Here is a 25,630-nt window from a genome sequence, read left to right as displayed (position 1 = left end):
TAGATGTTACTGCAGCTTCTGTTTAAGATTAAATTAAACATCTACACCTTTGATTTATTTATTTTTACAATAATCTCAGTTTAGATCATTGATCAGTCCTCCTTACTGCAGCTTCGTAGAATATATAAGATTAGATCTTTTTTTATCTGCAGAGACTCATTCATGTTTTTATTACATCTGGACCTGGACTTTTGCAATGTTCTGAATCTGTGTTTACTTAAACTCCCACTTCCACACACCTGTTCTTATCTGACACGTCTTAATCTTTCTTTTTGGGAAGCACTTCCATAAAGGTTTTTAGTTATATTTGTATTTGTGGTATGCATAACAATTAGAGTGTGTGTGACAGAATCTGCAGAGGACAGATATCTCTGGTGTTTGTCAGTCGGGCACAGGGAAGAACAAACAGTGACTAAGATGAAACAGGAATAGCCTTCTCTGATTTCAAGAGCTTCTTTCCCACTCATGATAGACAAGAAAATGCACTATAATCAGAAACTGTACTGTCCTGCCCCTTCTGTCCGACGTCCATGACTCTGCTTCGGATTCACACACTCTCACAGAGCAGCAGTGTGTTTGTCAAAAACATCCCAATGTATTGACGATGACCTCTGACCTCTGACCTTTGACCGCCACGTCAAGTAAAGAAAAGTTCAAGAAATGGTGCCGAGATCGACAGAAAGTTACAGGACGGTGATAATAATGGAATAAACATGTGAAGAAGTCTTATTCAGGGAATTTTGATTCGACTTTTTTTCTTAAAATGAATAAATATAGCGAATAGATATAATTTATTTCATGTGAAATATTAAAAGGAGTCCATGTTTTTCAATAAACCCTCTGTCCAGTCAGGTTATTTTCTACCAGTCATGTGGTTGAAGCACCTAATCTGCCTAAAATACCAGAACTATCCTCTGACGTGCAGAGGATTTAATTTCTTATCTTCAATTCCGATGTCTGAATTAAATAATCAAATCTGGGTGTTTCGTAACCTGACTTTTGACTAATTACATTTCAGCAAATTGTATCTTTTCTATTATTATTATTATATTATTATTATTATTATTATTATTATTATTATTATTATATTATTATTATTATTATTATTATTATTATTATTATTATTATTATTATTATTATTATTATTATTATTATTATTATTATTATTATTATTATTATTATTATTATTATTACTGTTATTGTTATTGTTATTATTATTATTATTATTATTATTATTATTATTATTATTATCATTATTATTATCATTATTATTATTATTATTATTGTTATTATTATTATTATTATTATTATTATTATTATTACTGTTATTGTTATTGTTATTATTATTACTATTATTGTTATTATTATTATTATTGTTATTATTATTATTATTATTATTATTATTATTATCATTATTATTGTTATTATTATGATCATTATCATTATTATTTTGGATATTTTAGACACTTGAGTTTTGGATCTGATTTACATACTAAACCAGTTTTTGAAATTGCAATACTTAAAATTGGGGACATTTAAACTACATATATTAATATTGATATTTTTCATATATTTAAATTCAGTGGCTATATCTTCTATATTAAGTATTCCATAGAAATTCTAATTACTACGGCTATTATTAGCATCCATATAGTAGTTTGCAGTCTTAAATGAGAGTTTATTCTACTCTGATTAATCATAAGTAATCCCAGTATTGTAGGTATTATGTTTCCTCACACAAGAGCGTTAAATCAACACTGACGTCTTTGTTGATTTTCTTTCCGCTGTGGTTTGTGCTTCTGAACCTGCCGGATCACTTTCACTCACATTACTGTTCAGAGAAGAGGCTGCGGCTGCAGATCCTGAACGCTGGATGGCAGTGTTGGCTTTATTGAATCGTCGGTGAGCTGCATGTCAACATTAGAGATTCAAAGAGGCCACTTTGGAACAAATATAATAGAAATTCAGGGATGCATACAATTAATCAATATGAATGTTTTATGAAAAAAGAAACAATCATGCGCACTTTAAGTTCCAAAAGACAAACATCCAAAGCAAGTGAAACACTTTATATTTACATATAAACACCACTGGTAATATCAGCATGCCTCTTTAACCACATGAGATAAAACCTGCAACTTTCTAGTAAAGCAGCAGCCATGGATCCATTATCAGACGACACTGTGCTCTATACACCATTCATATTTGTTATTTAGATATCAAACAAAAGGCTGACAATTTTATTCACGGTGTGTCACAGTATGACCATGCACAGCTCTCCATAAACCAACCTGCTCTGAAACATTTCCGTTAATTACAACCTTCTTTTCCTCCATACAAATTACGGACTGTGAAGCAAATTGGGTCAACATGGACGTGTCACCAACATGAAACTGACACTGTGAAATTAGAGTTGACACATCAAACAACTGAACAGCATTGAAAAAAATACCCTTGAATTAAATTCAAATAAAACTACTCGTATACCGTTAATCAGAGCAACACACCTCAGGAGAATTGGGAGCAACACAATGATGAACATCCTGCAGCAGAGCCTGGCACATATTTGTCTTTTAGTTTTCTCCATCAACACCAAACATGCAAATAACTGACACGAACCATCAACATGGAAGAACCAATAGTCTCTCTTGTTTTCTGCAGGCAATCCAATGGCGATCAGATTGATAGATACAAAATGTCAGGCAGTGTTAAGACCACCTTGGAGGTCTTTCGGAAGCATTTGATGAAACATTATTGCAGGGGAGAGGTATGTGAGCTTTGAAACGGATGGTCATAAGGTGGAGTTGTGAAAATAACGAATGTAATAATAACAGGTGAACCTTGACGTGAGAGTCAAACCGCAGAATAATTCAGCTTTCTCCTTCATTATATTTTCTTGCAGGATTTCAATTTCTCTTGTTAATTGAGATCTGACCGGTGTGGAGTAGCGCAGACGAGCATTTAGATTGACATGACATTCACAAAAGGGACATGGATCCCTATGAATATGATTATGAATATTCACCTGATGATAGCTCTGCGGTGTGGATTAGCATCAGCTCTATTTAGATCCACAATTAGAGTATTGATCTCTGATGTGACCCCCCCCTTTGAGTATGCTGTTATGAATTATGATCTCATTTATGGCACAAAGTAAGTCGGATATGAATCCTTCATAGTCATGCAGAAAACCCCTCAGAGCATGCGATGAAGCGTCTCTCTTTAGGCGGTCTCTCCGGTGTCAGTGCAGCGGAAGAGGATGAGTTCATTCCTGCAGTGTGGATCCAGGCAGCTCGTTGGTCAGCGTGTGCCAGCGCTCCACCTTCTTGCCCTTGTTCTTCAGACAGTCTATCCAGTGCTGCAGAGTGTCTCCCTGTGAGTGACACCCTAAGGACATGCCGCCTAACCAGTGCAGAGACAAAAAAGAAAGTTAATTTGCCTCGAGAGGAAAGTGAATGTTTGATAAACAAACAGTGAGAAGCAAAAATCTGCATATGATTATATTAAAATATGATTAAATATGCATTTAATATGTTTTTTTCAACAAAGTCAGATACACAGAACAGTGTTTTACAATGTCTGCACTTCCTTACAAATCAACTTAAATGATAGATAATAAGGAGCTTTTTAAAAACGAATAGAGAAACAGGTGTACATTTAACTTCTCCCACTTGTAGATAGGATAAAGCTAATTTTCTGCCAAAATGTCACTGACACCCATTTGGCAACTTAACCCTACAAATTACACACAGTGCTGCGCTCAGTAGCAAATAACAGAGTGCAGCTTAAAATATATTTCGCAACATCTGCCATGGGTACAACATTATTGGACTGCTAATGAAGGAGCCATGCCGCTAATCAGTAATCCAAAAAGAAAGCACCAGCAGGAGATTATCCTCCGCCCATGAAGTTACCTATGAAGTCGTTGGACTTTCCCAGGTCGTAGTCCCACACTGTGACCTCCAGCGTCTTGGTGGCTAACTCTGAGAAGGTGATTTCATAGAAGAACTCCTGAGTGAAAACAAAGAAGGAAAGAGGTGAGTGGGCAAGAGCAAAGGCCAGAAGATCATAACTAACACACATGCAAACCTGTAAAACACTCACTAATGAGGCAACAGTTAATAATGTGCAAACTGTAAATTGGCTGTCTTAAAAAAGGTTGCATAAACTTTGCATGCAGTGTAGCGTCTCTGAGGACTGTTTAAATGTAAATGAGCTGTCTCTTTACATTCAACCATTGCAAATGCACTTCTAGCTCCCAGTTTTTCACATACACAAATAGATGTCTACCTCATTAAACTCCGGGTTGAGAGTCTTCTTTATCACCGCTGTTTTGTGCTTGGATTTCTTCTGAACGTCTGGCTTGAGGTACCTGAGACAGAGGAATGTGGAGTCTGGACATTACCATTCACAGGTAGGTCATAGTACTGCTGTGTAGAATAACAAAGGACTAATGGTGACTGTGAATACCAGTGATAACTATGTAAAGGTCAGAGTAGGTTCATACAGAAATCATTATTTTCACTCAGGAATAATTGATGGATGGATTCAGTGTGTTTTTCCTGCCATGTCACTCTTACTTCATTCTTAGATGGAAGTAATAATAGGCCTATACATTATTACTTTATAATATAGCTATTATATTAAAAAGGTTCACTTTTTTTTTAAACACACATTTTTTGCACATTTTTTATATTTTATGCAGGTTAAAAAAAGAATAAGGTTGTATGTATTAACATTTTACACAGTGTATGGTATGAACTTTATATCAACAGTTGAATGCACCCCCCTGGTGGGCACGCTAAGTGCCGCAAATCAAGCACACCTCAACAGGTGCATGCTGGATCTGTCAGGCTAACATGCTACATGCTACCAAGTCCCATCGTGGATATACTGTATCCTGCAGCGGTGACTTGTGCTTTCACTGAGGACTTGTTCCCTTCTGTTTGTCACAACGCTGGTTATTCTATCACAGAGGATGAATGTGGAGCAGATTGCGGAGGACATCACGAGGCTCAGGACCCGCATAATGACGTACAGACACGTGAGTACAACAACAAACTCATTCACCAAAAGGAGAACTAGCCTTGAGCCTGTGTGCACTAAGTGTTATGCAAACACTTTGCAGCTTTCTTTTTGCTTTGATATGTGTGTGAGTGGCTGCAGCTGCGTTTGTGCTGTTTTATTCTGCTGTTGATTCACATTTCTAGTTTATTCCAGTAAGTCTACACTGAGGAAGGTGGCTGTTGATGATCATGTGTTCAAAATGTCAGAAAATTGTCCTTCACAAGCTCTCAAAGTCCAAGGTGATGTCTTTAAATGTCTTGTCATCAAACAAAGATATTCAGTTTAATATGATATAAAGCAAAACAGGACATCTCCATATTTGAGAGGCTGAAAACGAACCATGTGTGAGTGTGAGGACTGATCACCAACACAGCACAGATTGAAAAAGCTCAGCATCCCTTCGTGAGGTGTCATTGAATTCTCAGGATATTTTTAAGCCAGCTGGAAGGAGCTTGGCAAAATCTCTATTCACATTTGCTTTCCACCCACCACCCACAGCTCTGAGAGCGTATGTTCCCACACGCTCTCAGACACAACAAAGCATCTGGGAAAAATCTCCTGCCAAAGGGCAAAGATGCGAGCACGCATCCAAAATGAAACAAGGTGCGTGATGCATTACTGTGGATGTGTGAGGGATGTATGCGTAGGTTTGGTGGATGTAAAGAAGGAGGGAGAGTTTATGGTGTGACGGGAAAGCAGAAGGGATATTGGTGTTTATTGAAGTGAGACGAGTGTGGTGGCGTGCCTGGCTTCATGTGTGTGTTTGTGTGTGATGGGAGGTTGCTTGGTGTTTTGCTCATTCCACAAGTTTGAAGCCAGGACCAACTCTCAGGAGAGCATCCGGTGAAGAAGAGGGGATTTTAAAGCTCATTTGTCTCGTTTCTGTCAGCGAGCATCATTCAACCCAGGGACCTTCCTGCTCTCTCTGACGAAGCCACACACACAGTGACGCGCACATTATTGCTTTTCTTTCTTCTGTGAGTTATGAAACTCCAAAGGACCTCTCTGACACCAACAATAGCACTCTCCTCCGTGATACAGTACGCCCATAACTCTAGATCATGTCACAGCCTTTCAATCCTTTTTGAAGGCTGTCAGTACACAAACACTGTAACCATTATCTTGGTGAGTGAGCGATATAACCCACAATGGTTTCCACTTGTGTGAAAGCCGCCCTCGTTTGTCACTATTACCTTGTGCAGGGGTAACTAGAGCCATCTATCACTCATGAGGGGCAACAGAAAGTGATTAATGGGGTCAATATGAGCCAACAGCCAGTAAAGACCTAACAGGTAATAGGATGGAGAGGGAGATTGGAGCAGGATAGGTCATTTGGAGATTGTTCTGAAAGTAGGGTTGTGAAATGTCATTCCATTAAGTACGTATTCATTATTTAGTCGCTCAGGAAGCAAAATAACTCCATTTCATTTAATCCAAGACACCATGGCATTCAGTTAGTGGTTTGATGTCATCCTTACGTTTTAACGTAGGGGTCTGAGAAGCCGTTGACGTCCATGGCTGCCAGGTGGGCGCAGCGTTTGACGCCCACACACAGCCCGCCACGAGCCCTCTCCTTGGCCTCGCCCTTCACATCCTCATCACTAGCCGGGGGGAAGTACTGCAGGCAGAGCAGCAAACGGCCTCTCTCCTCTAGACTTCTCTGCTGCTCGGTCTCCCACTGAAGAGAGAAACAGGAGATACGAGAGATGGAAATAGAAACAAAATAATTATATATATTTCTGCTGCTACATTAGTGGCCTGATGTTCAGAGTTAAAAGGAGGCCTCATATACTGAAAATGATGATCCTCAATATTCAAGTTGTTCTTTAAAGCTGTTGTAATGGATGTTGTTTTATGTCCACCAGTGGATTAAATGACTGTAATGTTAGCGTGACAGAGAATTATCATTTGATCCGATTTCCCTCAGCTCTGCAAAGCTTTTTATTGACTTCCAGCGTTTGCTTTTGTGTTACAGCTCAAAACTTTATAGTTTTAGTTTCTCATCAGTGTCGCTTTTGCAGCTGGCAGCGGTTTCCAGTAAAAAAAAACCCCAAACAACTGATATAAACCCTCTGCACACTACCTGCTCAGCACCAAACAGCTGACACACAGAGCTCGCCACGAGCTGGTGAACACGGTGCAGCATTTAGCAGGTAAAGTAATAATCTCAGAAGTTCTCTGCTTTGTTCTCTTTGGCAGCAACGATGATGATAAACTGTAGTTGCAGGTGTGTTTTTGGACTTCACTTCCCAGAGATCACTGCATGTGATTGTCCCTGTGAATGTCGCCATGTCGCTTTCATCACTGAGCCATAAGCACCATTGTGTTATCTCATTCTGCGATGGATGATAGTGACTTCACAGACATCTTCGAGATTGTTACTTTGAAGAGCCAGATGTTTTCCTCAGGCGTTGTTTAAGAGCAAAACATAGCTTAAAGGAGAGTGAATATTAGACTCGATTTAGCTTCAAATGAATACTAATGTCGCTCGGTGTCTGTTAGATGTGTAAATAAGCCAGAGCTGGTTACAAACGCGCTCCAAATATCAACTTAATTAGGTGATAATATGTCAGTTTTGTGTTTACTGAGGCCAAAAACATGAATTAATAAGGTTGAAAACAGCCTCAGCACTGCTACAGGTGACAGTGTAACAGTAGATCTAAAAGATCATAAAACACGATTCCAGCTACCCAACATGATCCAAAACTTACCAAGTAAGGCTGTAGCTGCACACCCCTGAGTGCACTGAACTGAGCGGGGTGACTTCTAATTGTTATGGATTCAACAATTTACTGGTGAGAAGAAAAATGCGTCATTTCTTTTTTCAAGTCTTGCTTTGAAATGTACTTTGTGTCCTTTGCTGTAATGTAGTTCCTATAGATGAAGAGAGGACGTATAGATAAAGGCTTTAACATGAAGTCTCGCCATCGGCCTGAAAGGAACATTTGACATGTTACATCTGCCAGTGGGCCGTGGCGATAACACTCAACATAATAATGTGTTAGTTCCTCTTCAGGAGAGACTCGATGTTCTCTGCACTCGGGTGAATTATTTTTCCACGTATTGGATATCTAATATCAAAAATCTAATATTGTGCATCCCTAAAGCAAACACACCTAAAGAGCTCAGTGGCTCCACCATCACTGTCCCCGAGAAGGACTAATAAACAGGAGTGCAGTCGGTACGATGGCGAAGACCTGTGTCGCACTAACTCACTTTGTCGCTCCTGGCTCGAGTATTTTCCACAGACAACATCAAACTGTTTCCCGAAGAATTTGACAACACGCGGAACAACAGAGTAGATTCAAAGTGACAGATGAGAGAAAGGGAGGAAGCATCGACGCAGGGTGAAGACGATGTTCTCACAGGACCGTGACTCACCCTCGTGGCCGACATCACCAAAACATGTATTTTATTTATTGGAAAGATGCAATGTTTCCATCTTTTCTCTTTCACCATTGAAATTGGAAAAAGTCTCAGTTTCTTTGCTTATAATGTAATCTTTATGTACAATGGGTTCCGTGACTATACGTCTCTCCTCTCTTTTATCTCTCTGTCATTAAGTCTTATCTTCAGGCGAGAGGTGGATCAATATGCCACACGCCCGGCCCCACGCTCCTTCCTCTCCCAAAATCTCTCTTTCCTATTTCCCCCCCCCCCCCTCCCTCTCCTTGTCTGTATTTTTCTTTGGGAGTCATTATTACTGCCAACAACCAGTTCGCCATCTGCCATGACTGACGACGAGACTTTAAAACGTGCAATTAGTGAGGATAATTTACAGCAGGTATCTGGTGATTGAGCTGGCTCAGACCTTCACAGATCGATAGAGAGCAACTCATTAGGGAGGTGGAAATAAACGTCAATGTGGAGCCAGCCACACACGTCTACAAGCACACACGGTGACAGACGAATGGGAAATGTGGGTGGGCTTGCAAGGCGAGAGAACTGGCAAAGACGATCACATTAAACAACCTTGAATGTGATGAGAAACACAGAGGCAGCTGTTTTACTCCAGTTATCTTAATGAAGTGAAAGGACTACACCGGTTCTTTGGTTTGGCCCCTTCGTTAATTTGCACGACACGCACGCACGCACGCACGCACGCACACACACACACACACACACACACACACACACACACTTGACAGGCTGCCAAAGGGTGGAGACGTTTGAGTAGACCGAACAAATGACTTACAAGAAGTCATTTCCATTGAACCCCCCCCAAAAAACACTGATGACTGATCAAAGTGACCCTTCTAGCCAAGATGCCAGACACAATTAGTGGTAAATGCTTTAATTGCACATATCTTAAGTCGCAAATCTTATTCAAATTGAACGTTAAAATTCAAGTTAATGTTTTGTTTATAAAATAGTGACAGATATGCTTTTTCTCTAGAGTCCAAAACGTCAAGCGAGAACCGATTAACTTTGCTAATCAACCGATTCATTCACTATTTGTTTCCGCACCTGATGAAAGCAGACTGATTCATAAATGAAGACGGAAGAAGAACGATATGTTGTTTCCAGAAGAATATAAAAGCCATAGAACAGCGACCTTGAAATATTACCTGGTTTATTGTCGTACTGACGTACATGAGCCATCTCATGTTGGGTAAGATGAACACAACTCAGTGTAGTCCTTTAAGACAGACAGAAGGAGGGTCGTGCTGACGCCTGTGTGCTGTGTCACCTAAATTCCTCCTTTGCTCCTTTTTATAATTACTTCCACTAGAGGTCTCAGCCTAACATTTCTGAACCTCCCTTCGGTGATAACGGCCTACTGAGTCAATTAGGAAGAAGAGAAGGGCCATACAACCGCAAATCTATGGTCCCGATGGCGACTAATAACGGCCATTTAATGGGCTGATAACGTTCAAAGCAGGTGATATTGAACAAGATAACAAGAAGTCATGCGGTCACCTCTCGCAGGTAGCAGGAGATTCCTCTCAGGGCCGTGCTCATGGCAGTCGGTGAAGGCAGCTGAAGGTGGAAAGAAGAAGAGAGATAAATAATGAGCGGATATGACAGAAAAGCTGACAAGCAGGTTAGAGGATCATGGCCGGGGTACACGTATCGGGTTGAGGGAGAAGCCACTTTGAAAATCACAGGCCCGACACAGCGCAGGATGACGGAGGGGCTTTAGCGTTTGATCACAGAGTGGCCACCGGCCTCAGAGGGACAGTCTATTACCAGCAGCCCTTTCCAACGCATGAAGAACAAAAACCCAGCCCCTTCACACACACGCCCCCCACTCTCCACCACTTTTTTAATCTACTTGTTTCTCATCTCTCTCACTTGCTCTCTCTGTCCATTGACGCTCCACCGCGCCCCCTCCATCTCATCTCCTCTCCTTTATTCTCCCAATCTCTACGTACCCTTTTCCCACGCATGATCCGGCTGACATTTAGCCTGCACAACAAGCTGTTTGTGAGCTACAAGAACAGATATGTTACTCTGTTTACTTCAGTCTGTATATGGTATTGTAACTCCGTAGGACAGTATTACCAGCTGACATTAGCTTAAAGCAAAATGTACCATGTGGCCAAACGCATGTGGACACCACTGTCTTTTGGGTAGTTTTGCTCTGCTTCTCTTAGTTTCTAGTATATATATATTTATTCCACACATCATACAATGATGTTTAACAGTTTGTGGAAGCACACAAAGCCAGGTACATAAAGAAATGTATTAATCTGACTGCGAGCCTTATCGTTTAACATTGCCAACTTTACAAAAACCCCTTTTCCACCTAAATAAGCACGTATATGCAGGTTTTTAAAATGCGGGAAAACCCGCTATATATAGGCGATAGACTCCTTTGCTGTTGCCAGGAGACAAGTATGCCTTTTTGAGCTGTGCTTTTCGTTCCCTGGGTTGTCACATGGGACATCATGGACGTGCCAGAAAGCAGTGTTAATTAGCGGTGAAAGTCTTTCTGTGGTTACTTCTTTTTTCTATCTGGCTTTGAAGAGAAAATGTTAATTATATCTTTTATACATCAATAAATTATAACAATTGTCCAAATCCCTGTTGATTTAATTCATTATACATTCACGTGCGGTACCGTCCCTGCTGATCGAGCCGAGTAATACCCGCGACTACTGCAGAGTCATTTATCCTGCGAAAGAATGCCGATTTGAAACCTTTCCTACAAAAGACAAAAGCCAGGTGTTAGGGGGGTTTTGTTCGGTGCGAAAGGGGCTTCATGCTCTTGTGGCTTATTGAGAGCAAATCCCAGCTGCCAGGTTTTTAATATTTGATGGAAAGTCTCCTTTCAAGAGTTGAGCGGTATCGCAGCATATTAACGCCCATGGTTTTGGGTCGTGGAATGACGTGATCAACAAACCACATCTGGATGTTGTGCTGGATGTGTCTGCATACTTTATTTCGAGCGTCTGCATATTTTTAGGCCACGTTATGTCACTGCACAGGCTCGTAAATGTATTTCCAGTTTCCATTTGTGCAGACACGTTTGGTGTTTCGTATATTTTGAGAGTTGTGTGTAGCCACGTTTTATCGTCGCCTCCCTGTTGGCACGTAAGCAATTTCTTGCCTTCCCTCTTCACTTTAATTCCACCCTCTTGTCTTTGTTCTACTTTAAACGATGAGCTTGTGAGTCCGACAGGAAGCCTTGATATATTTATCTCCCTCATTCACACTATTTTCACGATCTACTACTCTCTGCCTCCCATCTCTTCTTCTCACAGGAGGTGGATGCTCCAGGCAGATGTTAAAGTGTTTGGTCTGGTCAAGCTTCACGCGACGCAGGGCCACTCGCGACTCCCCGATGAACTCATTATGTGTCAGTTTGTCTTCGTCGCACACGGACACCCTGGGAGTGAGAGACAGAAGAGGGGGGGGGGGGGGAGGTAATAATTAAAAACGGGAGAGACAAAGATTGGGAGAGAGGGAATTATAAATAAGAGAAGCAGATTAATAGGGCAGAGAGCAAGATGGATGTGTGAGGGACTTAGTTAAACAACATTGCATATAATGACTCAATTAAATATTCCTAATGCTGTGACAACATAATATTAAGAAAAGGGAAATTGGTGACAAAGACATGACCTGAATTAAAGACAATCCAGCATCTGTATACGCACATTGTACAAGTAATTACCAATTTCCCTCCTGTGGGAATTTAGATTGTGTGAGAAGGCATCATGCAAGGTTAAGTCAATCCATATTTATAAGGCAGGCGTTTACACCTGTCATTATGTCACCCGAAATGCATAACTGGGTGGGAGCACAGCAGTGAGGAGTGAAGGAGTCGGAGCGAGGCTGCGTGCGTATGTGAAATCAAAAGCCGGCGAGCGAGGGATGGAGTGATGTGGGTGAGAGGGAGAGATAAAAACGGGAGAATTTATTTGTGTGTGTGTGTGTGTGTGTGTGTGTGTGTGTGTGTGAGGACTCAATTATGCCTGCAAATGTGCATGTCTATAGGCAGAAGTGGAAAATCAGTATGCTGCAGGCTATCTGAAACCCAGAGTGCCTTTTTCTGTGCTTTATGTAAATGTGAAGGAAAAACAAGCAATGTGAAGAAGGAAACTAAGAATGCAATCTGTCAGAGAAGTGCTCGTATGAACCTCTTTGCTCTTGGTTTTATTCAACTATTAACTAAATTCATGACCACTGGAATAAAACATTGCATTCCCCTGCTGCCTTCAGGTTCCGGTAATAAAAACGAGGTAATGCAGAAATAAAGAAAGTGCAAGAGGCCAGTTGCCTCGGGACGCCAGATATGATCCCCAGAAAATAGTAGCTTATGAGCTTCAGAATCGAATAGCAGCAAAAGAATAGAGAAGCAATGAAACTGGAGGAAAGAGAAAGAGAGGAAATGAGGATGAATCAGAGCTGAGAGATGAACGATGGTGTGTCAGATGTATGAGTAACGGACGGATGTGATGAAAAGGGCTTGAGGATGAAGAGTCGTGAGGGAGCTTACAATGGGTCAATAAGTCAAGTGTGAAGCACAGAGTCGTTATAACGTGGACTGCTTTTATATAGGATGATGAAAGGATGATGAAAGGATGATTTAAGGATGTATGTGATTATATTCACATTTCAATGTTGCAACAACAAAACAAAACATTTCAGAGCAGGTCGTCATCAAATCAACACATGCTGTCAACTAAAGATGTTCACTGATAATGTTTGACACTGTATCATTTACAGGCTTGTTAAGGTGTCACAGTGGATGGATATTAGCGCAGTTCTGAATAAATAATGACACCTTTTTACACAGTTCTCTCAGGGAGGTTCATTTCTGCCAGGGAAAATAGATGAAAGGTGAGACATGATAAAAAATTTAAATACTCGCGGTGAGTCAAACTTTAGTCTGACTCACACACAAATGATGAAATATTAAATCTTATAGTTTTGAGTTTTCAATCTTACTATGATTATATATGACCGAAAGAACGAGATCGCGGATACAAGCGGCCGAAATGTGTTTTCTCAGACGGCTGGTGTCTACGCTTAGAGACTCGGAGTAGAGCCGCTGCTCCTTTACGTTGAAAGGAGCCAGTTGAGGTGGTTCATCTAGTAAGGATGCCACCTGGGCGCCTCCCTAGGGAGGTGTTCCAGGTACAGCTGGGAGGAGACCCCGGGGAAGACCCAGGACTCGGTGGAGAGATTATATCTCCTCACTGGCCTGGGAACGCCTCGGGATCCCCCAGTCGGAGCTAGGAGGATGTGGCCCGGAGACGGGACGTGTGGGGTTCCTTACTGGAGCTGCTGCCCCCGCGACCCGACCCCGGATAAGCGGTAGACGATGGATGAGTAGAAGAAGAGTAGTACATCTTGTGGTTGCATTGAGTTGGTTCGAATTGCTGTTTGTGGAGAAATTGGAAAACCTTCTTTCTTTCTGTGATGGATTTCTTCCTTTAGTGGAAGTGTGGGGGGAGACCCGGCTGTTTAACCGTATAGAGATACACGGGAAGAAGACCGAGCTTTTACTCTGTGCTAAGTAAAGCCCACTATACAAGACAACAAGATAGACTAACACGTTTAATAAACAGCTACTCTAAATGCATTTTTTAAAGCTTATCTCAATCCGTTGAAATGTGCCCCTACAGCGATATAATTCAATCAATTCCATAATCTAGATTTATAAAACTTGCAATGTGCGACGTCAACATGTGTACATGATTCAATAGGTTAAACTTCCTGTCTGCTGATCTTTAAACGCCTCCGCTGAATTAACACAGTGTCGTAGGCTGGTTGTAAGGCCAGCTTCTCTAATTTCCCTTGAGAGATTAACCGTCGATCCTATTTAAATCCAACTCCCACATACGCCGCGGCAAAGTTTTAGTCACAGGCAGAGACAATTCGCAGCTTTCGTCACCTCTGGAGGGGGTCAATGAAATTAAAACACCCCGTGGTGCTTCGTCTGACCTCAATCTGTCACTGCAACTTGGAAAGAGAGAAAGGAAGGGAGACAGACGTAAAGAAAAGACAAAGAGAGAGCGATGGTTTAGAAGGAGTGAGGGGAGATCCTTTCTGATCCGAGTGGACAGGAGAGATGTGAGGAGAGGGAGGAACGAAGCTGAGGTGACAAGACGGTGATCAACGGATCAGCAGCGATAGGAGAGAGAAGAGAAACGATAAAGGCCTACAAAACGATAGGAAAAGACTCTGTCATGGAGATAGACGATAAGAAATCCTTTTGTAAGCTTCCTGATTCGCAAGACAAAGCAGAGAGGCCGGAAGTGAAGGAGACAGAAATAGCCAGACATAAAGGAAATATTTACCGGAGGGTTTTGCGGGACATGTCTTCCTCGGTGATCCCGCAGTAGGTGAGCTTCTCGTTCCACACGGGGTTCAGCGTGTTGCGAACGGTCTTGGTTTTCAGTTTATTGGCCTGTACATTCACAGCAGAGAAGAGAAGAGAAGGAAATAATCATCTCAGAGCTGCAAACAAACACGACGGGAAAGCAAGTTCTTACCGGCTACAAGGTCATTTTGTTTCAGAGCAGATTCACTGTTCTGCACTTGCACTTTCATAATGCAGCTTGAAAATATAGGTAGACTAAGTGTGCGCTCAAAAAGAAAAACAAATCAAATCAGACCTTGCAGGCACCTGGCAGCAGGTGCAGCTTGACATAAGGATCAGCCAAGCCGTTGAAATCCATCGGCTTCAGACCCTAATGGAGACACAGAGAGAGGGGGATGTAAAAGAACACTTTGCACATTTCCCACACCGTGCAGTAATGAATTGTTAAACGATTACGGAGAGTTGAATTCATTTACATATTGAATCTAAAGCAAAGTGGTCCAGAGGAGGTCAGGGAGTTTTAATTTGACAGTTTCAGTTGACCAGTGAGCCACGCAGTGAAAAGAGAAATCTGGAGAAACTGGGGTCACGCACGTTAAGCTAAGACCAAACCATATAATCACCCCCCCCCCCCCCCCCCCCATAGTCTCACAAAATCCTGTGGCAAACATTGGACGGACACAAAGGTAAATACAAACATTTTCATTCTATTTGCACAAGACAAACGACCTGTCGGCTCCCGTGGAGGATTTACCTTTGCTTTTAGGACCATGCAGTGTAAGGAGCTGGTCGCTCTCTCGTACAGAAGCTCAAACTCTAACGTCCCCAAGGAGGCTGGAAGGGAGTTGATAGAAATGTTTCAGTTACTTTGCTAGTTGCTTTTCAGCTGATGACTTCATTACGTTGTAAAGAGAGTGATGGTCAGAAAGAAATGGAGACACTCAGAAAGACAATTTGGGAAAATAACCTTATTCGCTATTACTGAGCGTTAGATGAGAAGATTGATACCTTATATCTGTTAATACGTGGCTACATCCAGCAGCAGCAACTTGTTGCTTTGACATTGCGTTTTTGTACTATTAAACAAATGAGATAAAACATTATAAGCTGCTGGTAGGTTTTAAAACATGTTTTTACCTTCGAACTAAGCTAGGCCAGCAAACATGAAAGCGAATACGTGCAATTCCTAAAACGTCAAAGTGTTTTTTTAAGACCACCTTTAGGGTTCTCCTTTGACGGGCGTATCTACAGAAGGGTCAATCATTCAAGGCCCTTTGTCCCAAATTCACATCTGCGTTGCGTTCATTTCTATTCTTGGGCTCAAGCTTTAGTGAAACGGGGTTTTTACTTTCGGGCGACTCACTGTTATCATCGCTGTCACAGCTGTCGATCTCGATGGAGGTGTCCATGCTGCTCATGGCTGACAGTGAGCCCCCTCCGCCCACCGCACCTGGTAACAGAGGTGACAACAGGCTGCTGCTCCCTCCTCCTCGTCCGACAGCCGCCCCCCCACTTTGGCCTGCGATGCCAGGGCTGAGCGTGGTGGGAGCTGCCACCTGATTGGGCGAGAGCGGCTCGGAGAAGGAGGAAGTGGGCGAAAGGCGAGGGAAGTAGGCAGAGATTTGACGGATGGGGCGTATAGGGCCCGGGCATACGTCGATGGCCATGTGCTCCTGGATGGAGACGGCTAACGTTTTTCCTTTTCGCACAGTCATAGGGCTACAGGGAACAGGACAGAAATAAATGGAGGTTAAATCACATTTATCAGCAATGACAATGATTGAAATTTTGGAAGCCATTCAGGCGAAGCAAGAGCAAAGACATTGATTTGCAAACAGGAGCTGTTGTTCTCAATTTCGCCAAGGTGAGCTGAGTACGATTGTTGGTGATACATAAGATTCTGTGTCTGGCTGAGATCACTGAGATATCATCACATCTAAAAAGGAGGTTTTCATTTGCCATATAGTCAAAAAGAAGTTGTGATGGGAAGCATTTATCTCAAACTGCACTCAAACCTCCTTCAACATAATTAGAACCCTTAAAAAGAAAGGCATTACTCATAAGATGAAGAAAGACAGCAGAGGATGTGCACAGATTTGCATTTCAATTGAATGTATCTGAATAATCTCAAGCCTATCAGCGAGGATGAAGGATAACGGACAATAGGGGTCTCCCCCGAATCCTAATCATCCTCGATTTAAATGGAAGTGTGTGTGTGTGTGTGTGTGTGTGTGTGTGTGAGCTGCCAAGGCACACGTTATCTTAAGTGCTTAACTATCCTCCACAGACAGACAGGTAATTATGGGATGAAATCTTTACAGGCTGCGACGCTCTTCAGTGTGCTCGGATGGAGGGAAGAGTTCTGGTGATTATATAAAGTTGTGCTCGCAGGGAGTGGAGTTGACCACAAGGCTGATGTGTCTGCTCTCTTCCCGAAATAAAAAAGAGGGGGCTGGATTACAAATATCACACAGCTTTTGTTTTCTAAAGACAGCAGGCCTTGAGGGGGCGTTCTGTCCTCAATACAAACCCCCTTAGACTACCTTCTGCTCTCTCTGCATTAATCGATTGAAACTGAGATGTGAATATTTGCACTTGTTCTGTGTTATCTGCAATGACACCCACGCACTATACAACCTTTTGTCAGATTGCTGTACTGATCACATGAAACGACTGTCTTGTCTTGTGATCTAGAAGTTGTCCCATTACTCGAATGATCGGCGACACCTTACAAGACATTTCACTGTCCCCCGACAAGACTGTCTGGTCTCCAAACTACATTTAGCAAACCAAACGCACGTGAGAAGTGACACGTGAAAAGAACACAAGACCTTTTGCAAGACGGGAGTTCTTTCCTCCAAAATGGATGTCCGCAAGGAGCTAGCGATCCAAATTGTTTGTGCGCTGATTTGCAGCTGTTCTGCCGAAAGACATGGAGGTAAATCAATCATTTAGCAATAAACACAGGTAGCTGCCTACTCGTGTTGTGGCTGGACAAGGACATGCTTGTGCTTTGTGTTTGTTCAAATAAGAAAAGCTTGTATAAGCGAAATTCTTCTGGTATAAACTCTACGGGGCGGCTGTGGCTCGAGAGGTAGAGTGGTTGTCCAGTGGTTGGAGGGTGGTTCGATCCCCAGCATGTCGAAGTGTCCTTGGGCAAGATACTGAACCCCAAATTGCTCCCGATGGCCTGTCCAACAGGGTGTGTGTGAATGGTTAACCCTACTGATGAGCTGATGTGTGTATGGTAGTCACTGACTCTGTGTGAATGCAAAGATCGCAAAGATTGGAAAAGCTCTATATAAATGCAGTCCATTTATTCTGATAGCAATGTTTGCGGCTGTTCTGTTGGAGGTTTTCACGACTGTTGCTCCTGATATTTCCCTCGCCCTTATCTTGTGCTGTCTTTAGGTCGTCGCTGCTTTCATTTGGACTCGCAGACAGGTCCGGATATTTAACCTGCCAGATATCTCTCGGACGTCTGTGAGCGCGTCTCTCCGATTGTGTCTAAGTGTAAAGTGTACTTTAGCCAGGAGTAAGACGGTCGTGTCCCTGCCAAGATGGCGACTGTTTGAGCCACCCACTTTGAGGCTGCTCTTCAGAAACATGTGGCTGACGTCACGGAGACCACGTCCATATTTTACACAGCCTCAAAACCAGTAAACAGATTAATTTCAGACACTCGCCAGGATAAAGTCAATAGCGTCTGGTCTATAGTCAATGGTGCCCTGGCAGAAAGTGGCTGTGAAATTGTTGCCTCTGACTGTTGACCTTCAGCAGAGTTACAGGCTGCGAGGGTCATTTGTCATGTATGGTTCTTGGCTCTGAGCACAACAGTGGGGGGTACACACCACAGCGCATCCAGCTTTTGCTTGGCTGGAGATGAAACAAACTTCAGAAACGCGCTGCAGTGTGCCAGCCTGCAAACTTCCTCCACTCAGTTGACTGAGAGGACTTTGACAGACCGCTGGCGTTGGGCAGTGGACATGATAGACATCTTGCCTTTTGAAAATCAGCAGCAGCCATTTTAGTGCCACTAAGCTCAACAATAGGAAAATTGATGACTTCTGAAGCGCTAAATAACCGGTCAGAGTTCATCGCTGCTCAATTAAGTAGCGCGGAGATAACATTGTACTCCTGCACTTGAGGAGGAGGTGCTTTGATTATCATTACAACCACTGTTTTTCATTTATGTAAATGTATTTTAATGTACCTTTTGCACGCAGACATTAAACAATAAGTATATTTTATTCTAAAGCTGAAGGTAACCCAGCTACTGACGATCCTTTAAGTCTGCCACAACCATAGAACAACAGTGAAATAATCTTAAATTAAGTGGAAGATTGCACAACATTAAGAAGGAGAAGGTGAAAACAAAGTTAATGACACTCCTGTGATGATGATGATGATGATGATGATGATGATGATGATGATAACGGCCAGAATTGATTAAAAGATGAATTCACTTGAATCAGTAGATAATAATTGTTCTTATGACTAATATATAATCACTCAAAGCACACATTTACATGTCATCAAACACACAGACAGATACACTAGCGTCAGATCAATAATTCATCTCACACACACACACACACACACACACACACTATGCAGCTGTTGTAGGCTTTTAAGCGAGTGTCTGTTGATATAATGTGCGCAGTCAGTCGCCTCCCAGTCCTGGCAGATGTGGCCGTAAGCTGGAGCTGCTCGAGCACCAGCAGCACCAGCAGCACACGTAGAGCCGGTGGGGAAGCAGAAGCTCACAGGGAGCTCAGGATTGACCGCTCTCATGCTGCCAGCTGGAATCTCTCTCTCATCTTCTCTTTTCATCATCATTTTGTTGCTGAGAATCTGTCACGCTCAAAAATAACGAGGTACAGGTTCCACCTCACACTTCAAAGGTTTCTACGTGTTAAAGCTTGTTTTCATATTAGCCTCCAAACACATGGTTGAACTACTTTACATATTTCCTATAAGCGACAATAATAATAATAATAATAACGGCCGAACTTGTTGGCGACATACATTAGCCCTGTAGGCTGTCAGTTACGCAACCACATACAGTACTCTGTTTCACGCATGGCCCCCCCTTTGTACATATATTCCTCATGTTAAATAGGTTTCCAGCTTCCAGAGGGAGGAATGAACCGGCAGTCAGCAATGTCTTTGTGCAACATGCCTCCCCCCCCCCCCCCCCCCCCCGCCCGCCTTTTTAGCTCCTTCACTTTGAATTAGAGTCATATCTCAGGCATGATCCCTCAACCCTCATCCTCTATCTTCTCATCTCCACCTTTAGAAGCCAGCTCTTCTCTTCTTCTCCCCTCTTTATCTCTGTTATTATCTCACCTATTAGACTTTCTCAGACACCATTATTCCACCTGTAGGTATGACACTCTCTCTCCCCCTCTCTCTCGCGGTTGGCTTCCGTCTTCTCCTGTGTCCTACATACAATGGGCCCCTGCGGTGGGCTCCGTTCACCTTTAAATAACAAGCTGCAGGCTGACAGGCAGATGGTATGGTACAGTGCCGCACACTGTAGCTACTCATTAGAGCTTGACAGTTAGCACATCATTTATAGCTAACCACCGAGACAGCGAGCACTCGTCAATTATAGCAGAGTTATTTTCAGGCTGCCAGAGATGAGTAAAGTTCAATGTGTGTGAGTGACAAGTGTGTGTCTCGTGTGAAAGCGGGTGAGTAGGAAGGTGTGACAGAAGTGAAGGAGCAGGTAAAATAAATAGAAAAACAGAGTGCCACATGTTGCTCCTGTCTGCTGTGTGATAATGATGCAGAATAAATGTGTCCGTCTCTCGGTCTGGGCTGTAAAGCATTTTCTTTTATTCTCTCATGTAATTAACAAGAAAGTGAAGATATCATTATAGCAATAGAGGGTGGGGGAGAAGGAAAGAAAATATGGTATATAAGTAATACGGTTTTATTATATATTTCATGCAGGGAAATTAAGTGGGAATAAAAATGAACGTTTTTAACCTCGGCAGCCGATTCAACCTGTTTGCATTTCAGAATAAAAGAGTAAAATGTTGACTTACCTCACTGGTAGTGCGAGCGTGAAACTCCTCATAAAAAAAGAGGGGATTCCAGTGCGGAGAGGAGAGGGAGACTGACTAACAGGTGGCGAAGAGAGGAAGCAGAAACAGAGGGAAAGAGGAGGGGGGGGAGACAATAAGAGAGAGAGGGAGAGAGTGTGCTCTATGTGTATCATTAGATATTAAATGCACGAATAGTTCAAGTTGACATAAAACAGGGAGCAGAGGGGGGAGACGAGAGCGGCTTGCTGGAGGAAGAAGAGGAAGTGCATGGAGGGAGTCGAGAGAGAGAGAGAGACAGAGAGAGAGACAGAGAGAGACGCAGCGGGGAGTTATTACTTGACAGTCTGTTGTGCATGTGACTGTTTTGCCACACTCCCTCTATGCATCCCCCACCATCTCTCTCACACACACACACACACACACACACACACACACACACACACACACACACACACTCTCTCTCTCTCTTTGTCTTTGTCTTTGTCTCTCTCTCTGTCTCGCTCTCTTTGTCTTTGTCTCTCTCTCTCTCTGTCTCTCTCTCTCTCTCTTTGTCTTTGTCTTTGTCTCTCTCTCTGTCTCGCTCTCTTTGTCTTTGTCTCTCTCTCTCTCTGTCTCTCTCTCTCTCTCTTGTCTTTGTCTGTGTCTCTGTCTCTGTGTCTCTGTCTCTGTGTCTCTGTCTCTGTGTGTCTCTCTCTCTCTCTCTCTCTCTCTCTCTCTCTCTCTCTCTCTCTCTCTCTCTCTCTCTCTCTGTCTCTCTCTTACACACACACACAAATAGTTGTTGTCACTTAGGAGGACATTGCATTGACTTGCATTCATCCCTTGAAGACTAAAACTAACCCTAAAGGATAAGACTGATGATATTCTACATTTTTCAAAATCAGAAATACCTTAATGAGGTTATTTAAAGGCTGTAACTATGAGGCTAGCAATGTGTCTAATGGTAAATGGTAAAAGTGCAGAATGAATAAACTGTAGTTCCTTAAGAAATATGTTCAGTCCAGGGACTGAGGGGCTACTGCAGGAAGTAATGTGCCCTCTAGTGGTAGCGATGCAGAAAGTAAGAGGATGTTGTAACATGTCAGATTCCCGTGCAGGAGATCGGAGTTAGCGTTCTTACTACACACCTGCAATTAATGATAACCGTTTTTATTAACCGTAACTACAATCTTCCTCCAACGTTGACCGAGTGTTGTCTAACGTTAACGATACCTTAACCGTAGCTTGTTTGCCGTAACAGAATTCCCTAACCTTATCCATACCGTCATTCAACTAAATTGCATTCTCAACAAAACAACTTTGGCCTAAATAAGTATGTTTGTTCCGTTATTTGAACGTTGACTTTTGGTTTCACGCGGGACACGTGTTTGTTTGAGCCACCGAACGTATTTGTGATACGAGAGAAAATGTATTCCCCTTGAAACGTAGTTGATCGGGAACATCATCTTTAGGAGATCAGGCTGATGCAGTATGCGCAGAGCAAAAACATGAATATAATCCAGCAACTATCTGTCTGCCCTTTTTCAACATTTGTCTTAATGTACGAATTTAACAAACCGTGTAATGTGTCATGGTTTGTTTTTTACAATCTTGGACAGAGGCAGACTCCTCGTCCAGTCTTTATGCTAAACTAATCATCTCCAAAGTGCCCATAATGTGATGGATACAAGTAAACCGCATCTCTAATTAAATGCAGGCTTTGTATTCATTTTAAGGTGGGGGGGGGGGGGGGGGGGGGGGGGGGACTTTAAATCTCTTCATCTTTTTGTCCATGTTAAATCCAAACTAACACAGTGTCTGTGTCTTTCTCTCTCAAACACACTCCGTCTCTTCAGTCTCAGCTCCTCCGTATAATTAAGCTAATGGTTCTTGAGTCACTGACAGACAGGGGGAAACAGGCTATTTCCCCCTCTGCCTCTATCGAAGGGGCAAATTGGTGCCCTCTCTGTCTCTCTCTTTTTATCTGACTTGTTCTTCTTTCTTTCAGTCTTGAGTCCACGTTCTCCGAAAGTCTTGAAAAGACATACTTATCTTCAAAACATGCCTGATGTCTTTGTTCAGTGTTTGAGTCTCTCGACTGTCTTATCTTATGTCCCCACTCTAGTTCCCTCTCTCTCTTTTTCTGTCTCTCACACACGCACGCACCACCACGCACACACACACACACACACACAGAGACACAGACACACAAACACACAGACACACACACAGACACATGTTATGGTTCTATTAAATTGATGCCATGGTACAGACATGCATGAATGCATTAACATGGCAATATAACGCATAAGCCTCCAGAGAAGAATGACTCCCACTCCTTCATGCCACACACGTTTGCACAATCGCACACACACACACACACACACACACACACACACACACACACACACACACACACACACACACAACCGATCTGTCCATTCTGTCAAAGGACCCTTCAGTAGAAGCAGTATTTATGATATCAAAGCCTTATCTTTTTGGGCTTTATTCCACTTCCCTCCCTCTTCCTTGTCACCTCTCTACTCTCCTGCCTCCTGTTTATTAGAATTGAAAATCTCCTCATTATAAATGCATAGTCGTTACGTGCTCTATCCACACCAATTATGTCGGGGACGGGTGCTAGTGCTTCAGTGAAAACAGCTGACCTCAACAGAGTCCACAATGACTCTGACAAGAACAAATGACATCAGCGAACCAGTCGGCCCGCGTTACACACGCATGACAAATACAAACAGGATTGGTTTCAATTCAATATGCTTTATTTGTATGAGTTTAACAAAGACAATATTGACAAAGTGTCGTGTAATATTGAGATTAAAACGACGGACAACACCATAGGTAGTGACCTGTCAATCATAAGGGAGCCCAGCACTAAAACATACGCTGTGTGTCTGTACGTCTATTTTACTCTAAATTGGTACATAATTTGCTAAATAAACATCAAGCTATGTAGAATAAGACTTAAAACTAGTGATTGAGACCATAAACTTGTTAGGAAAATGTTTACTAAGGTAATAAATCAAGTGAAAAGTAAAGTCATTTTCTTTATAGACTTCTATACAATCGGACTTCTTTTTGCAACCAGAGTCGCCGCCCCCTGCTGGCCGTCAGAGAGAATGCACGTTAAAGCCACTTCCACGTTGGCTTCACTTTTAAGACGATAATGAGCTGGGGAACATGGGATCCTGGCAACATTTATTAATAGTCAGTAAAAAAAAAGAGGCATAAATTAACACCTTATCTGTTACATAGTTTGGCAAAGAGCCTTTTTCTCAACGCAGTTACTGCTCTCTGGATTACTAATGCAGCACGCAGCAGCATTAAGCAATAAGACATGGCTACAGTGAAATGCTAAAAACAAATCCTATTAATCTTCTTATCTAATCTTAGTGGCAAGTTATTAATAATTGTTGGCAATTTATTTTGTGCATTAAGAGCTCCAGTTGAAAGTGGAATTACAGCCTTTGTATGTGTTAATGTATGTTTATGTGTGCCACATACACATAATGCTGTATAGTAAAGTATAGACTTATATTCATGTAAGATAAAGAACTATAAGACTTGTTCTTATACAAAGCAATATAGACTTTCACAGCGTACGTTATGTGTTCCCTATCGATGTGTATAGGAGGCGATAAAGCAGGAATAAAAGAAACAATCTGAGAACACCAAGGTCGTCTTTCCTCATTGGTCATTGTGTCGCTATCGGAAAGAAAAGGACTCGAGCCGCAGCATTCAAGTACATGGCTGCTTAATATCGTCGCTTGCTGAGAGGAGCTACCCGGATGTATCGCATGAATCACGGGCCCATAAACTTGTGAAATAGAAATGCTATGAATTAAAAAGGAAGAAGAGCGTGATAGTAACATCGTGTTAAGAAATACAGGAGCTGTTGTGATGCGAGGTGTGTGTGGAAAAAGGACATGTATGAATTAGTATTTGTTTTATGTCTTTGCAGAAGGAATGGATACGCCTCACAAAGTAAATTTCTGCTATTTCCCTTCCAAAGATAAAATTAAATATAGGAGCATGTCTTGATTCAGGTGATTAATATCATACAACCAAACTCTTGAGGCGACCGAGTCAATATGCGGTAAGATGAAGGTGAACAGCACAGAATTCATAATGAAGTCCTGACTACCTAAAGGAACTGTCTTTTCATCTAATGAGCAGATAATCCACAAAGATAATCAGAGGACGCACACGCTTTTTTATTATATTATTATATTGCTTCATAAGTCCAGTCAAGAGGAGTGTAAAGCATAGATGAAAACAGCACAAAGTTTTACCCTCGAGTGAGGGTTTACATCTAAGTGAGCTTCATATGAAAGTACTGCATATAGGATGTGCACTTGGGTGCTGTCCCAGTTACCTTTTCAACTGTCCAACTCATCCCCTATAGAGCGATACATCAAGACACAAGAGCGTCTCTGACTGAGGCAGATATTATTAGTCCGCTCATGCGGGTGTAAATTGGTTTAATAGAAGGAAACGTAAAACACATTTAAAGGTGTATTTTCTCCAGGCGCGATGATAAACGGAGAGACACGAAAGAGATGTTTGATGACGGAGTCAGTCAACGAGCAGAGGACAAGTTCACATGAGTGTATGAGCGACTGTGACATGTGCAGATGAGTGCGCAGCAGCTTAAGGACCCTGCAGCCCGATGTGTGTGTGTGTGTGTGTGTGTGTGTGTGTCTGTGTACATTTTCTCATGCTAAAGTGATGTGTGTGT

The 25,630-nt window shown here is 42.2% G+C and overlaps 2 protein-coding genes across 2 annotated transcripts in view; one reads left to right on the top strand and one right to left on the bottom strand.

Annotated features, from left to right (window-relative positions):
• Positions 1-1,869: 1,869 nt before the first annotated feature.
• Positions 1,870-21,169, bottom strand: doc2a (double C2-like domains, alpha). Its single transcript, XM_029455751.1, has 11 exons — positions 20,896-21,169; positions 16,206-16,561; positions 15,597-15,676; positions 15,138-15,212; positions 14,820-14,929; positions 11,773-11,899; positions 9,988-10,047; positions 6,546-6,745; positions 4,291-4,372; positions 3,915-4,011; positions 1,870-3,402 (listed from the first exon to the last, which is right to left on the bottom strand). The coding sequence occupies exons 1-11, from the start codon at positions 21,066-21,068 to the stop codon at positions 3,266-3,268; spliced, it is 1,497 nt and encodes a 498-aa protein (XP_029311611.1). The 5' UTR covers positions 21,069-21,169; the 3' UTR covers positions 1,870-3,265.
• Positions 4,823-25,630, top strand: part of adprh (ADP-ribosylarginine hydrolase) — a 34,383-nt gene continuing 13,575 nt past the window's right edge. Inside the window, exon 1 of the mRNA XM_029455773.1 lies at positions 4,823-5,044. The gene's annotated coding sequence lies outside the window, so the exon portion shown is untranslated. The remainder of the gene's footprint in view (positions 5,045-25,630) is intronic.

This window comes from Cottoperca gobio, chromosome 19 (assembly GCF_900634415.1).
Source record: "Cottoperca gobio chromosome 19, fCotGob3.1, whole genome shotgun sequence".
Taxonomy (NCBI): Eukaryota; Metazoa; Chordata; class Actinopteri; order Perciformes; family Bovichtidae; genus Cottoperca; species Cottoperca gobio.
Note: the sequence above shows the minus strand (reverse complement) of the source record. Positions and strands in the feature narration are given on the sequence as shown.

Bases quoted from the DNA above. Each gene is read 5' to 3' on its own strand.
- doc2a (XM_029455751.1), bottom strand. From the start codon at position 21,068: ATGATACACATAGAGCACACTCTCTCCCTCTCTCTCTTATTGTCTCCC. The intron at 11,900-14,819 runs GTAAATATTTCC...TCTCACTCCCAG, and splicing joins ATGTCCCGCAAAACCCTCCG to GGTGTCCGTGTGCGACGAAG. The intron at 10,048-11,772 runs GTGAGAAGAAGA...TTCCACCTTCAG, and splicing joins GCCTGGAGCATCCACCTCCT to CTGCCTTCACCGACTGCCAT.